This window comes from Semicossyphus pulcher, unplaced genomic scaffold (assembly GCF_022749685.1).
Source record: "Semicossyphus pulcher isolate SPU_LCO1_2020_fin unplaced genomic scaffold, fSemPul1.0.p SCAF_1, whole genome shotgun sequence".
Taxonomy (NCBI): domain Eukaryota; kingdom Metazoa; phylum Chordata; class Actinopteri; order Labriformes; family Labridae; genus Semicossyphus; species Semicossyphus pulcher.
The window spans coordinates 9211192-9226761 of NW_027211603.1; the positions used below are offsets into that span (position 1 = coordinate 9211192).

Below are 15570 nucleotides of genomic sequence, written 5' to 3' on the forward strand. Positions count from 1 at the left end.
TGTAAATTAAATAAGTCTTAGTTATTCCTGTAAATATCACAGATCTTAGAGTCTCATTTTCTTAAATTAAGAGATGACAGGAATTGTGGAAACCAAGTTAACATTGTATTTATAACACTTTATCAGAATCAATGAGGTGCAGCTGATGTTGGAAGAGGAATACAGCACTCATGTACTGTATTGGCTCACTCAGTGTATAAGTGTGTGTGTGTGTACAGCATGAGTCACCCTACCTGCCTGTGATTGGATGGTAGTTTATGGGTGAGGGAGGGGAAGAGAGCCTTAGGGGCCGTCTGTCAATCTCCACTCCGCTCCATTCACATATTCATCTGCATGCAGCGTCACAGAGAGACAGAGCAAATGAGCGAGAGCCTCTCATTCATAAAAAAAAAGGGAGAGAAAGTTCATTCATAAAAACTGCACAGTTCTGCTGTGCCTCAGAAAGAAAGAGGGGAGGAAAGTTGATGTGGAGGTGAAGCTGAGCTGGAAGCCTGGAAACTGACTGAGAAAGTGTTTGGGTGAGATGGGACTGCACTCAGAGTGACTACAGCAGAGTGGACCAGACTTTAGACCCTACAGGACATCACCAGTCCCACACCGGTGAGTTTAATTTAATGTAATGTGCAGAAGGAATACGCTGAAATTAACTGAGGAAGCAGTACGTCTGACGCTAAGATAATTTCCTAAAGATTAGCTGGTTAGCAATTTAACAAAAATGATTAACTTAATGCATTTTATGCCTCTCATTTTACTGCAAATCTGGTCAAATAACTGTTATTGTTGGTCTAATTCCTGGAAGGTTTGCCTTTATTTCTTCTTTACTTTGTCCCAGTGCTCACTTCTGTCCAGTTCTCTGATTATGAGAGAGCAAACCTTACCTAGGCTCAAATCACACACAGGACTCTTACCAGGTAGTTTATCACCTTTATGCTTGTTACAAACAATCAATACAATATAAAGCTAGTGCTTCACATCTGATTCCAACACCTTCTCTTTAAGGCATGTTGAAGCGCACCAAATACAGCCGTCTGCACAATGATTCACTGACGTCTCTGGAGGATCGACCCCAAAGACTGCTGCCTCTGAAGGGGGACCTTTGCTTGGACTCTGATTTTGCCCAGCTGGACCCCGGGGCGCCTGCACACCACCGGCCATCCACCCTGAGGGACTTCATCCCCCGGGTGGCCAACATCCGATTACACAGTCCTATTTCCCTGCGAGGCCCGAGGGGACAGACGAACACAGCCGGGGACAGGAACACTGACGGACACACGGACAGATCCTTGTCCAGAACAGAGTGCTGCTCGGGGCCTAATCAGAGATTTTGTAGCCAGCCCTCCCTCAGCGTGCCCCTGTCCACAAGTCAAACTCACACAGCTCTGCGCTGCACAAACAGACCCATCACCCTGCATCGGATGGCCAGCCTCCCCTGGACCCCCAGCTGTCCTCCATGCTCCCAACACAGAGGCGGTCTGTGCTGTTCGAAGACTTTCTCTGCAGAAGATGACTGTGCAGTTGTACGGACAGCAAACAGAGCAGTTCACCATCATATTAAGGTATCTTTCACTACACAAAACAGTTAATTCATACACTCTGCCCTGCACAACCAGAAATGTTTAATGGTTGTGTAGCAGACTATAATCATCATGTTTTTGACTTTTAATATTGCCAAAGTGTTACCGAAAATACCGATTGTGTGTCAGTGTAAAGCAGCTCCAGTTTTCTCTGCAAGGAAGAGCAGCTGACCTCATATCAGGGTCCCATCAGAGAGTTTAGATGTATAGTTTTATTTCTACCAATGCCAACACAAATGCATTTAAACAGAGAAAACACAAACACTCACACACTCTGTCTCCCTGTGCTCTATCCACACCATCACACTCACTTTTGCACATTCCCCCCCTCCCTCTCAGTTAGAGCTTCCTGTGTAGGCAGTAGTGACTCATCCTGGCTCTCTGCTCTTCTCTAGATCTGCTCTGCTTCTGTGTGTGTGTCCGTGCATGTGTGAGTGCATGTGTGTGAATGCATCCGGTATCAGCAGAGCCCATGCTGTCCTAGAACCGGAGGTGTGTCCGCATGGGTGATTAGGAGCGGGGCCTGTGAGCCGACCGCTGATGGAAATGAGAACGGACTGTCTGATTGTCCTCCATAAACAAGCACACACACACACACACACATACATTACACTCCCGCCCACTCACCCCACCCACACGTATACACACACACTCATATATTGATTTAAGTCTGGTCACTGGACTTACTCATCCTGCCTCCAGCCTATAGGCTCTGCTCTGCTGAAGCTCACGGCCAATAGCAGTGGGACTGGTCAAAGAGTATCCGAGCACATGGCCTAAATGTTGTCTGGTTGCATTTACTGCTCCTCATCCTCTGCATGTCTTCGTCAGTAAATACATGTCAAGATGTCCTAAAAATAGTTACCTTAGTGCAGAAGTTGCAGGTTGGACAACTCAGGACATGCTATTTCCTGGATTTGGTCCAAAGGCAAAGCTGTACTTACTTTTAATGCTCTTTGACCAAAGCCAGCTGTTATGGTTAGAGCCTGACCGATATATATCGCTTGGTCGATATTATCAGGCCGATATTGGCTTGAAACAGATAGCTTTCATATATTGTCTGATATTTGCCGATATACTTTTTTATTAGACTTCATGCAGGAAAAATGCTTGAAGCAATTTAGGAATGGTGTCATCAGGTACTCTGTCTAGCAGAGCGTGCTGTGACTCTATTGTTTACAATGCTCTTAGCGCCGTCTGCAGCACATGTAGCAGAGAAACTCACATTAATCCAAACTAAAATTGGTTGGCATTTTGTAGTAATGTTACGTATGCAGCGTTCTGGCTACCTTTGCAGTCATATTAATGAATAACGGGCCACAATATTGGTAATCAGTGAAGTGGAGCTACTGGCCTACACAGGCCGATAGCAGCACCGTGAGGGACTTAACTAGGGAGACGTACTGTAAGACACAAAACGATATATGCAGTCAACCATTTATTCCTCCACACAAAACACGAAAAATACAAAAGGGACCAGCTATCTGCTCGTTAAATCACAGCTTTTAGTGCGTTTGTGCGTGCGTGCAGTCAACCCCTCTCTGTCAATGCCAAAACCCAGAAGTGAACAGGTGAGTCCAATCAATATAATCAGTGCCATTACCGTAAGTTCCAGTGAACACGCCCACCACCAATAAAAAATTCACAGTAAACAATCAGAGAATCAAACTAAACGAACATTTGTGGCTCCTACAGTAGCCCTCTACTGGTCTCATGAATCCCATATCAGTCAGGGTGTTATGATTGAAAAGGGCGACTTTTGTATAAAGGTGCTAAAACCATTTAAAATGTTTTGAATAAATTCTTAAAAGTGATGCGGAGAATATAAATATTTGTGATTGGTTCTTCTTAGACATGCTCGCGGTGCGCCTCGAGGGAGGCAGTGTTGTCAGTCTGTGCATTTGGTCGTAACTAAGATATCTCAACATCTCTTGAATTGGCATGACATTGATTTTTCTATGGTGGACAAATTAAGTTTATTTAATGAGCGCACTGTTGAGACATTTACATTAGAGTCAGTGAGTAACTGGTGTTTTTGTGTGTTTTCACAGTACATTGGTAGTGTGGAGGTGACCCAGTCCATGAGAACACTCGACTTTGATACCAGAATGCAAGTCACACGGTAAGAAGTCCTCCCACTAACGCACGCACACACACACACACACACACACACACACACCTTAACCACTACTTATGAGCCATTACCTTTCTCCTTTCTCCTTTAACCTGATTTCAGTGCTTTTAATCTGCAAAAGGAGGGCAAGTTTCCACAATGTGACTTCATTAACCTATTGCAAATGTTCGTCCCCACATCACAGACACACGAATATATGGATACATGAGAACTGTCACCGTCTCAGGTCAAAACTTTGCATGAATAAGAGGAAGTTTTGGATGTACATGTAAGATAAAGAAAAGAGGAAACTCCTTGAACCTACGGCCTAAATACATTGAATGTATATTTGCCAAGCGAGACACGTGTGGCTCATTTAAAAAATGTTTCAAAGGGGAAAATCAAATTAAATGTATAATGTTTCATAAACCGGGGCTTTCTCCTCATCATTTGATATTGACATCCTAGTGCAGGATGCCATAACGCTGATGGACACAGCATCCTCTGTTCACAAGAAGGATGGGGCAGCAAATCCAATTAGATGAATTTCCTCCTAATGATCTCTCATAGTCTTATTAAGAGAGAGAGAGGGAGAGGGAGAGGGAGAGGAGAACTCCTGGAAAAAGTCTTGTTTTCTAGATAGCTGGATGTTTCTGTTACGTGTGCGTTGGTGTTTGTGTGCTTCGACCTCTCTGACCCAGATGTCAGCTCTCAGAAGAGAAGCATGTTAGCGACTGCAAAGCTCTGAACAGGTTTTACACAAGCCTTTTTAAACTGAGTAATGTCACTAAGTATCAGTAAAATGCTGTTGATAATACTTCCCTACTTTAGCTGATGTAGGGCTCTCTTCTGTATTTTGTATTTCAGAAGAAGTTACGCAGATGAGCTTCTTCTGACGTAGTTTTCCACCCCTCATATTCCCACATGTTGGTCATATGTCAGCAGGAAACACTGGATCACGTGTGTGCATGTTTCTAATCTGTGTATGTGTGTGTGTTTGCAGAGAGGCAATCAGCAGACTGTGTGAGAGGACATCAGCCAAGACAGCACTGAAAACTAAAAGGGTAAGGTACACACACACGCACACACACACTCACACTCACACGAATGCAATCAGGACAGACATGAGTAGAGTAACTGTGATTCCTGTCCTCATCAGCCTGTCTGTAAGGGACTGTCTGCTGTTCTGGGTCAAATCAACCTCCAGTTTTCTGGCAGCAGGATTATCCTCGCTGTCTCCACAGAGAGTGTGACTCTCATCGCCGCCTCCTCCTTACAGGTAACAGCCTCGAATTGTTTAAAGAGGGGGTATTATGCTGTTTCTCATTTTAAGACATAATGTGACAATGTTGGATGTCCAAACTAAATGTGGGTGAAGTTTCAAATCTGTAGGTAAAAGTATGTTGGAGTAATCCCCAGGCTTCTCAGCTCAGTCTGCAGGCTGCTGTGAACGCCAGGTTTCACATAGTTTTTTCTACACGCTGCACTTTGTGACGTCACAAAGTGTAGCCTCAGCAGGCTTCAGAGAGCTGGCCAATCAGAAGAAAGTGGGCTTGTAGGGGCGGGCTTTCTTAAAGGGACAGAGCTGACTGAGTCGTTTCAGGGGGAGGCTGTATGAGGGCCTGCACAGAGCACCAGTGCTAAGCTACTCCACGGGTATCACAGAGTGAAATATGAATCTTAAAATGAGCATAATACCCCCCACATTAGCAAAATCTTAATTATCTAAATACATCTTTATAAAATCTTATTATGTTTTGTTTCCTCTCTTCCTTCCTCAGAAGATTGCCCATCATCCCATGCAGGCCATTTCCTTTGCCTCCGGAGGAGACCCGGTACGTCCATGTGCTCAGAAGTTTCACATGTACAAACATGTTCATGGTCAGGGACACAAACAGGGAAGCATTGCACAAACACAGTTGCACACAGTTAGTAATTTGATTTAGTTTGATTACTGCTTGGTTTGCTGCCATTTGTGGGGGATTTAATTATTTCCTACCCTAACTCTTGATCCATTCAGTTGGTGTTGTTAGGTCAGGGAGACTGAGACATTGAAACATTGGACTTAGGTGAAAGATAGCAGTAAAAACTCTTCACTAGCAATCCCCAAAGGTGTCTTAAGACTAGAGTCAGTATGACTGCTCCTCAAACACAGATATGCACAAACTCTCTGAGGCAAGTATTAAAATGATTGTTGCTTGATCGGTCATGATGAGTAATAACAATAATCTCAGCATTTCCCGTCTCTCTTTAGCTTTCTTATTTAATTAAGGTAGGAAAGGCAGACAAAGAAAAAAAACTCGCTGTTCGTTTAATATTGCAGATGCAAATCTAATCTCTGATATTCTTAGAATAACGCATTACTTTAATCATTAAATCATCAAATCATTAAATCCTTTGCAGTGATTTGATGGACCATAAAAGCTGGTTTGTGCTTTCATCATCTTAACACCTCCCCACTTCTGTTTCAAACTCATTACTTTTATCTATTTCCCCCTCTGTCCCTCCGTGCCCACATTATTTCCATCTGACAGAATCTGCTTTAATCATCCTGAGTGTAAATTTCCTGTTTCCTGAAAGTCCTTAATTAATACGAGAAGCGTTCATTAGGAAAAACAATCAATGCTGCTCTGTCTGAACAGGCAGCAGGACATGTTAGTTATTAGCTGCTGTCTAGGTCAAATCCTGATTAATGAACTGCTCCAAAAAATGTTGCTTATGCTCAAACAAACAGATACACACTGTGATATTTTACCACCATCTTGTTACTAAAAGGATGCAACAGCTAAAACTGAGAGAGAACAGGAGGCTAGTCTCTCTCTGGGGGACACAAGACAGGCGAAGCTATGGATGGGATTATAGCTTGCTGCTTAATTAATTAGCTAAAATAATCTTAGAGAGCTCTAAGCCTCCGCTCAGTTTGCTTGTACTCATGGAAGATAACGGGGGGGATTTAAAATCAATCTGCCACCGAGGCTTCATGGTGAAACATATTCAGCTGACTCTGCTCTTGTATTAGTATCAAAGAAACACAGATAGGGAGTGAATTAATTAAACAGAGGATACACATGGATGAGCATTAACTGAAGATGTCTGCTGTGTTTCCAATGATTTAATGTGCTGCAAAATTATGAATCAAAGGCTGAGTTCAGATCCTAAACCCACCAAACGTACAGGCTACAAACTGAACTACACTGTCAGGAGGCTTATTAATGAAGAAATGCATGAATACGCTTAAAGTGAGGCTGTGTAACTTTAGATTAATCAAATATTACCCTAACAAGTAAAAAGTTTGATTCATTAGCAATAAATGCATTCTTGCTCAAGTCACTATGCTCTGTTGTTTTGATGTTGCAGCCTTATGACCAGTAGCTAATGGTTGCTAATGTTAGCTAACACTAGCGAAATTGAAATACTGCTGCTTTAGTGACTGCTGACATAATTGGGTTTTCATACTTTATGATCCTTGTCTACTAGAGCTAGTTTTACTACTCTGTATACACAAACACAGTCCCTGCATTTTAAATAGCATACTTTTTCTTTAATAATTAAATGTGCTGAAAAATTAGGAATCAAAATCCTAAACCCACCAACTGTACAGGTTCCCAACTGAACTACACTGCACCTCTGTCAGGAGGTTTATTAATGAAAGAAAGCACTTAATACATAAAGAGACATGCGTTAATATCTTTAATGTGAGGCTGTAGATTTAGAAATATCACATTTTACCCTTACGAGTAAAAAGTTTGATTCATTAGCAGTAAAACACACTCTTGCTCAGGTCACTATACTCTGTTGTGTTGATGCTGCAGCCGTATGACCAGTAGCTAATGGTTGCTAATGTTAGCTAACGTTAGCTAAACTTGAATATGTTAGCTAAACTTAAATACTGCTACTTTAGCTACTGCTGTGTGCTGACATAAATTGAGTTTTCATACTTTCTGGTCCTTGTCTAGTGCTAGTGTTACTACACAAACACAGTCCCTGCATTTTAAATAGCATACGTTTTCTTTTTAGTTGTAGCATGTACTGCAGCTGCCCTCACAAAATACTAACTTTACATGTAGTTAGCCAAAATTTGGGACACCCTGCTTCTTCATAACAGTGCCTCTTGAATGTTGACATTCTAGCTTATGAATGTATGCATCAGAGTCTGTTACACAAAATTTGTGCACACCATGGCCACTCAGTCAATTATATATATGATATATCTATGCTATACACAGGAGTGTAGGGCTGAAGAGCCAAAAAAGTATGCTGACTTGTAAACTGCAAAATGAGACTTTTTGGTATATTTCATTTAACATACATACCGTAAATTGGCGAATCTAATGTAATGGAAATACAAGTATTGGAACCTATGTTTATATTAGCATTTAGCATCATGTAAGAGCAATGTGTTTCCACAGTGACAGCAAAAGTTGCATAATCTTGCTTTAAGTCTTTGTTATTTTCTCTTTGAATTCCTCTGCAGGACATGGCAGACTACATCGCTTATGTTGCCAAGGACGTCTTCAATCACAGAGGTAAGGGCCAGTTTATTCAATCATTCGTTTGTGCAGACCTTCCATGGTAAAACACATAACCTTTTGCTGTGATTATTGTGCAATTATAAACTCTCTTCTCTCCTTTTCTTTCTCTGTCAGCCTGTCACATCCTGGAGTGTCCTCGGGGTCGAGCCACGGAGGTCATCAACAGCATCGGTCAGGCCTTTGAGGCTCGTTTCCGCCAACTTCTCAGCCACACGCCATCGCTCCTCAAGAACAATCACAGGTTGTCCTTCTGCTGACACAACACAACACAAGAGATCGCAACACGTCCTGTTTGTGCACTGTATTTCTAAAGAGTCTAATCAGGAGTGCAATTCAGCAATTTTATAATAGATTAGCGTTTCCAATTGAGGATCTTGAGTTTGATCGAGGGTGCCAAATTCCTGAAAAATTAGGTTAACTATTAGCTATTAGTTGACCAACTTTATTCGAGTTATTTTAAAATCTAAAGGACAAAACAAGCACTTTAATTATGTTACACTGGGCTTTGTCTGTATAGACTTGACTCTGTATGTGTGTGTGAGTTATATTGTTATGTTAGGTTAACGTTGTGTAACTTTTTGCGTGCAGGTCAGCTGTAAAAATCTGTCATATATGGGGCCCAGAGGAAACAAAACCAGACCAAAAGGCCAAGCAACAAGACGGGGAAGTAAGCGAGCGTCGTGACTACTACAACGTTATCCCAGGAAAGATGCCACCACCTGGTGGAGTAAAGGAGCTGCGGATCACAGGGGAGGAGAAAAACCGGGACGCTGACATAGAGGCGGTAAGAGTTAGTTTTATTAAAAAATATCTCCATCTTTAGTCAATAGGAGTTCATGTCGTTAGCTCCATGTCTTCTTGTTTAGCTCCAACCAAGTAATCTGAATGGATGAGAGGCATTCCATGAGTGATGACCAGAGAATAACATCACTGGGACTTTTCACTCTGTGTCACTCCGCCTCAGCCAGGTGTTCTGTTAATTAATACTGTTAATTAACATTACAGCAGACTGTATGTCTACAGTGATCAAGCTGGTACCTCTGAATCACACAGCAGACTCTTATTTCACTGGTTGGTGATACATTAAAACAAACAAATAAATGTACATGATAAAAAAACAGCTGATCTGTGGTAACCTGTAGACACAGAGTGTAGGAGAATGTTTGGGTTGCTTGGCAACAAAAGTCCAGTTTTAGTTAAGTTGTGGAACTAGTTGTGTTGGTGGAGCAAAAAATAATCTGTTGTTGATTGTTACTGTTTACTACTATTTGCCGCTTGTATAACTGTTGTATAAAAGCAGTATCACACTCGAGGTTGTGATGTTGAACTGAATATCAGCACTGCTGTGATTATCTGTGACCAAATCACAGTCATGATGATATTCAGTACATCACTCCCTCTCATGTGATGTTGCTTAAATGGAGCATGTCCTTGAATGTGTGCATGTACAGTATAAGGAGGTGATTATGTAATAGTCCACTGTGTTTTTACTCGACAGTACTGGAGGGGTAAATGTTACAGTGGTTTCATATTTGTGGAATAATAGTAAATGATTTTTGATGATATGATCGATATGATTTGTCAATTAATCAATAAGTCATTTGTAAGTAAATTTATTGCCTGTTGGGTGGATAAAAGGAACAAATTGAACTGTCATTTCCCTCTTTGAGAATTGCAAAGAGCATTTTTTAATATTTAAGACTTTCTAAAGACTTAATGAATTTAACTTATTAGTGAAAATAACTGGCAAACTAATCAGTAATGAAATAAACTATGCTCTGCAGTATTACACAACATCCAGACAATTTAACATTCTAAAATAAGTCAATAATTATATCATTAAACTTATAAATTTGATACACACAGGAACATAATTGTACATAAACTTTGTTTATTGTCTGTGCAACATAATTTGATCTGGAACAGTTCTCTGGATCTCTGAACGGCAGTGCTCTGTAATAAGGAAACATCAGCTCCACTCAGTCACTTCCCAGAATAATTGTGTTCTGTCTTGGAATTGATTTGGCGACTTTCCTGTCATGAGCACATTTTGTAACCTTTAGGCCACCACTGCCCCTCAGTACACACACACACACACACACACACACACACACACTCGCACACACACACTCAAGTTTTCTGCCTTGTGTGAATGACTCATCTTGTGTTGTTGCAGGTCGGTTCCTCTCAGCCTGTTTCACTGTATGAGAACTGCTCCATCACAGAAGAAACACCAGCTCCCCCTGCAGGTAACAATCATGACTACACTCAGCCCGAGTTAGAATGTGTGTATTGTAGCTGCACTATTCTGTGTAGTGTTGTGTTGCTACGTGCCTAAGAAAGTGCAGTTTAAACTAATATTAGGGTTAATTATACTTTTATTTTTGATTTACAATTATTGAACCACAATCGAATTTAATCCCATCTTTGCTGCATAATTAAAAAAAAAAATGAAGAAGTAGGTCGTTCCTCCCAAAGTTAACGCAGTAGAGGAAGCACAGGCGGCGCAAGTATTTGCCTTTTGCTTCGTCCCTTTTCTGCTGGGCTTTAAACATTAAGAATTATTTGGAAAATCAAAGGTATTTGGTGAAACCTGTTTTCCTTAGATAACACTTAATAAAGTAAAATCTCAAAATATCAGCCTCAACTGCCAGCTGAAGTTTTACCACATATTAGACCTATGTCGCTAACTCTTTAAAAGGTAAAGTTTGTTAAGAATGTAAGAACACTTTAAGGACAGAAAATAAGTCATCCTACTTTGTTTACATAACATTTAAAGAGTTGATGCAACAGATTGGTAAAATAAGGCTTTATATATTCCTGGTTTATTGTTAATCCTGGTTTGAGCTCTCACCCTTGCATAATGTGGTATTTATTTAATGTTTATTTGTATAGGGACAAATATGAAGTAAGTAAGCTGATGCCTCACACTACAGCATTTATAACCGTGGGTAATTTGCAATGCCCGTCCCTGGATGGGCTTTTAAAATACATAAAACCTACAACAAATACACAAGAGACAATACTAAACAGATACAGGATACAAAATATCATACAATAAAACCAACTGCAAAATAGGAAGCACAAAATCATACATGACTTCAGTTTGAAAGAGTTTAAAATGATCCCAGTCACGATCCAGTTCAAGCTCTGCAGCAAAGACATTTCACATATTGATCCCCTGAACAGAAAAAGCTGTTTGTCCAAATGATGATTTAAGAAAGGCCATGTTACAATATCCGTTAGATGCTACTCTAAGTGGAACCACAAGGCCACTGAGAACCTGAGGAGACATATTTTCTCTTTTTAGAATCACCATTAGACTCATTTGAGACCAGTGCTCAACAGTGTTCCTCCGTCTCTGAGACACTGATCCGCGACCTGATCCAGGAGGAGGGCTGGTTCCACGGCAGGTTAGTAATCAGCGTCTCTACGCTTTGACTATCTGTGAATTACCCACTTTAATGTGTCCACCTGCTGATATATCACTCCCTTTTCCTTTCCCATAAACTCTGTGTCCTTCACTTTAGGTTAGGCAGAGAGGAGGCGGAGTCTCTCCTCACCCGTAGCGGGGATTTCCTGGTCAGAGAGAGCAGCTCTGCCTCTGGTCAGTACGTCCTCAGTGGGATGGAGGGAGCCACCGTGCGGCACCTGCTGCTGGTCGATCCACACGGACAGGTAGAGATGTGGTGTTGAATTTCAAATACACAGAGAGGAGATTAGCTGAAGGCATTAATATTAAAACCCTGTTGTCCCTGTTTATGTGTGAGCAGGTGCGGACTCGGGATCAGGTGTTTGTGAGCGTTGGTCACCTGGTGCGTTTCCACATGGAGAACCAGACGCCCATCGTCTCTGGAAGCAGCGAGCTGTGTCTGAAACAGCCGGTGCTACAAAGACACTAACACACACACACACACACACACACACACACATTGAAAGTCTTTAACAGCTTTCCTCAATGACTTTTTATAGCTGAGGAAACAAGAAAAGGAAATGTTCTACACTTCTAACTATGAGAAAAACGTCACCAGGTCCTGCCAACATGTCAGACATCACTCTCCAGAATAGTTTATTATTTCCTCATTAAAATACATACATTGTTTAAGTGCAGTGAATTGTTTTATTTGCCTAACACGTCAGTGAAGAAATGTGCACACTGTGGCTCTCCTCGTATTGAGAACAGCTGCGGGCCTGCAGAACATCCTGTCTCCGTCTCTCAGGCTGAACTTGTTGGTGTTTACTCAGAGTTTTAGCACAATCACTGGTGTCGGGAGGAAATGACGGAAACATTGGCAGACTTAGAATCATTTTCTTCACATGCTTAATTTGTGTTGTGTTCCTTTGTTTTGATCTGTTATTGTTTTGTGGCCCGATTTTTCATGATGAAAACATTTGGAAATAACTTTTCATCCCTTTTATTTGTTACTTTCTTAATATAGAATTCAGATAATCAGGATCCACGGAGACAGATTTGCAGTTTAGTCTAAAATAAACTGGCAAATATGCTATTAGTTTGTTTTTGTTCCCCTTAAACTGTAATCAAATACATCTTCAGTTCTTTTACGGAATTAATTACTGGAGTGTGTCTGTAATTTCTTTCTTCTCAAACCTCACACCACAAGAACACAACTTCATGTCTTCATACACTTTGAAGAGACTTTTTAAAATGGTTCACATCAAGTTACAACATCAAACAACGTCTGATTTAATTGGTAAGAATTTAAATATTCTATGATCATTGTACCGGAAACATTTGAACTACTTTTTACTGTAACTAAATGGACTGCATTTATACACCACTTTTCTAGTCCTCTGACCACTCAAAGCTCTTTTACACCACATGTCACATTTACCCTTTCACACACACATTCACACACTGATGAGGCAGAGGCTGCTATGCAACGTGCCAATTTCCAATAAGGATCTAGCTAACCAGCAATTTGGGGGTCAGTGTCTTGCCCAAGGACACTTCAACATGTAGACTGCAGCAGCCAGGGATCGAACCACAAACTTTCCGTCCACCAAGTCACTTAGAGGTTTCACATTACACAGATATCAGTAGTTCGTGAAGACCCAAATAAAACATGTCCTGATAGAAATTTTGAAAAATGTCCTCCTTGTTTTCTTTATCTGTTGAAGATACACCCATCCAACCATTATCTGTACCGCTTATCCTGTTCAGGGTCAAAGGGGGCTAGAGCCTATCCCGGCTGTCACTGGGCGAGAGGCGAGGTACACCCTGGACTGATCAGCAGTCAATCACAGGGCTGACACACAGAGACAGACAACCTTTCACGCTCACACTCACACCTACGGGCAATTTAGAGTCACCAACTAACCTAACGAGCATGTCTTCGGACTGTGGGAGGAAGCCGGACTACACGGAGGGAACCCACGCATGCACGAGGAGAACATGCAAACTCCACACAAAAAGGCCCCCTACGTCTGAACCCAGGGTCAAACTAGGAACCTTCTAGCTGTGAAGTAACCGTGCAGCCCCTTATAGAAACATATTATATTTTGATACACTGATATACTACAAACTGCTGGCAACAATATATTTTGTGGTAACAAAATTATGATATTTTTCTGATTAAGTTCATAAGTGGTTCATTTATACCACAGTACCAAAGTAAAAAAAAACATTTAAAGTATGAAACATAACTGCTATTGTGATTTTCTCAGTGCATACAAATTAGCTTATTTTTTCTCCAAGTTTAATGATTATTTATTTTTTATTTATATATAAACTGCACATGTACATTGATCAGAAACATTTAAATTAGCTGATATAAGAAAAATACTTAAAAATCATAAAAAGTTAAATTCAGAATTACATTATATTGTGTTTATTTGCATCTGTTGCTGAGACAAAGAAGTGTAATTGTTTTCTTATTTTGGCGGGGTCCATGGTGACATTAATTTTTCCTGATGGGGAAGACCTGTATTGTTTACATTTTTTACATTATGATATCAAATGCAACACATTGAGCCGAGAGTTACTGACTATTGGACATTGCTGGACTATTGGTTAATTGGATGCACACAAAAGCACACATGATAAACTGTAAACAGGCATTTTTATTAATAATCAAAGAGACACATTTTGAATTTTTCTGTCATGAAGATTTTCTACTTCACACACATGGGAAACTAATTACCATAGAAAAATAACTTTAAATGCTTCTAATACGTCTTTGAGCCACAAGATGGCGCTATCAGTCTTTACAAGAGCTCATTCCTCTTTAACATGTACTTAAATATGTTTTGCTGATTGGTGAAATACCCTGCAGGTTTTTTTTATTTTTAATTTGTCCATAACATGATTATTCATCGTTCATGATCAAATATCCCAAACAGATAAATTCTCAAATCCCCTCATTAACTGTAATGACGTCCTTGAAATGAGTTCTTCACTTCTGTCAGAGTTCTTGAAAAAGACTGCAGTGAAAATGACGGGTCATAAACAGCCTATAATAATTTCTGTCACACTTCTCCCTCAGTTTTCAGCAGCCTGTCACTTGTAGATTTTGGTGAAGTAAAAAATGACTGAGTGCTGAAAGTATGCAGTCGACTGCTTTGGGGCTGTGGTCCTCATCATCCTCTGAGAGGCTCCGAGGGTCTCGCCCACATTAATCACCCCGAGCAAAGCTTGTTAGGCTGAGATCAGGGATCATCTGGCAGCTGGTGGAGAAAAAAGCAGCTCTGCATGGGACTGAAAAAGATAAACACTGATAGTTTATCTAGAGAAAAACAACACTTAAAGTCTTTCTTTTCTGATAATTCTGTCAAATGTAATCAAGCTCTCTAGCTTCCCACAATCCCTCGCTGCTGGGGTGTCAAAAAGACAGCTTATCTGGTTTGTTGCAAAGAGCAGGAAATTGATCTATCTCTGCTCCTTCCTGCACACTTTGTGCACAAGTTAAACATGGTGATGATATCTGCATCCTATCTGATTCAGTCAGTAGGCAAACATAAACTGAAAGTGTCTCCTGCCAAATATCAAAAACAGATAAAACTATCATCTGCTAACAAAAAAAGCTGCCAAAAGTGGGACAATGAGTGATTCTTCTACCACGTCAAGTTATTCCCCTGCTCGATTACGTCCCTCAGGATTTCCTGTGAGTCACACGGACCTCGCCCTGAAACAGCTCACCAAGAACAGCAATGACCGAGTGTGTGATGCCATTCTTTCAGACATGTGAGGCCTGCTAATGGTCACATGCTGTCAAACCTGTGAGGTCACTGTTTGACCTCTGACCCTCAGAATGGTGTCAAAGCAGCAGCTGGAGACCTGGGTGGTGTTAGTGTATGAGCAGATGATGGAGGAACATGGGGTGGGTCCATTTTT

General features: G+C 40.9%; 1 protein-coding gene across 1 annotated transcript; it reads left to right on the forward strand.

Annotated features, from left to right (window-relative positions):
* The first annotated feature begins 570 nt into the window (after positions 1 to 570).
* On the forward strand, positions 571 to 12273 carry LOC138593364 (SHC-transforming protein 1-like). Its single transcript, XM_069664358.1, has 14 exons — positions 571 to 600; positions 833 to 911; positions 1000 to 1556; positions 3626 to 3696; positions 4691 to 4751; positions 4847 to 4966; positions 5469 to 5522; positions 8162 to 8213; positions 8334 to 8460; positions 8808 to 9003; positions 10396 to 10468; positions 11542 to 11632; positions 11750 to 11897; positions 11993 to 12273. Exons 2-14 carry the CDS (start codon positions 860 to 862, stop codon positions 12119 to 12121), a joined length of 1731 nt encoding a protein of 576 aa, XP_069520459.1. The 5' UTR covers positions 571 to 600; positions 833 to 859; the 3' UTR covers positions 12122 to 12273.
* The last annotated feature ends 3297 nt before the right edge of the window (positions 12274 to 15570 follow it).

Coding starts and splice junctions, on each gene's coding strand:
- LOC138593364 (XM_069664358.1), top strand. CDS start 860: ATGAGAGAGCAAACCTTACCTAGGCTCAAATCACACACAGGACTCTTA. Junction 1,557..3,625: donor CAGTTCACCATCATATTAAG/GTATCTTTCACT, acceptor GTGTTTTCACAG/TACATTGGTAGTGTGGAGGT. Junction 11,898..11,992: donor TGGTCGATCCACACGGACAG/GTAGAGATGTGG, acceptor ATGTGTGAGCAG/GTGCGGACTCGGGATCAGGT.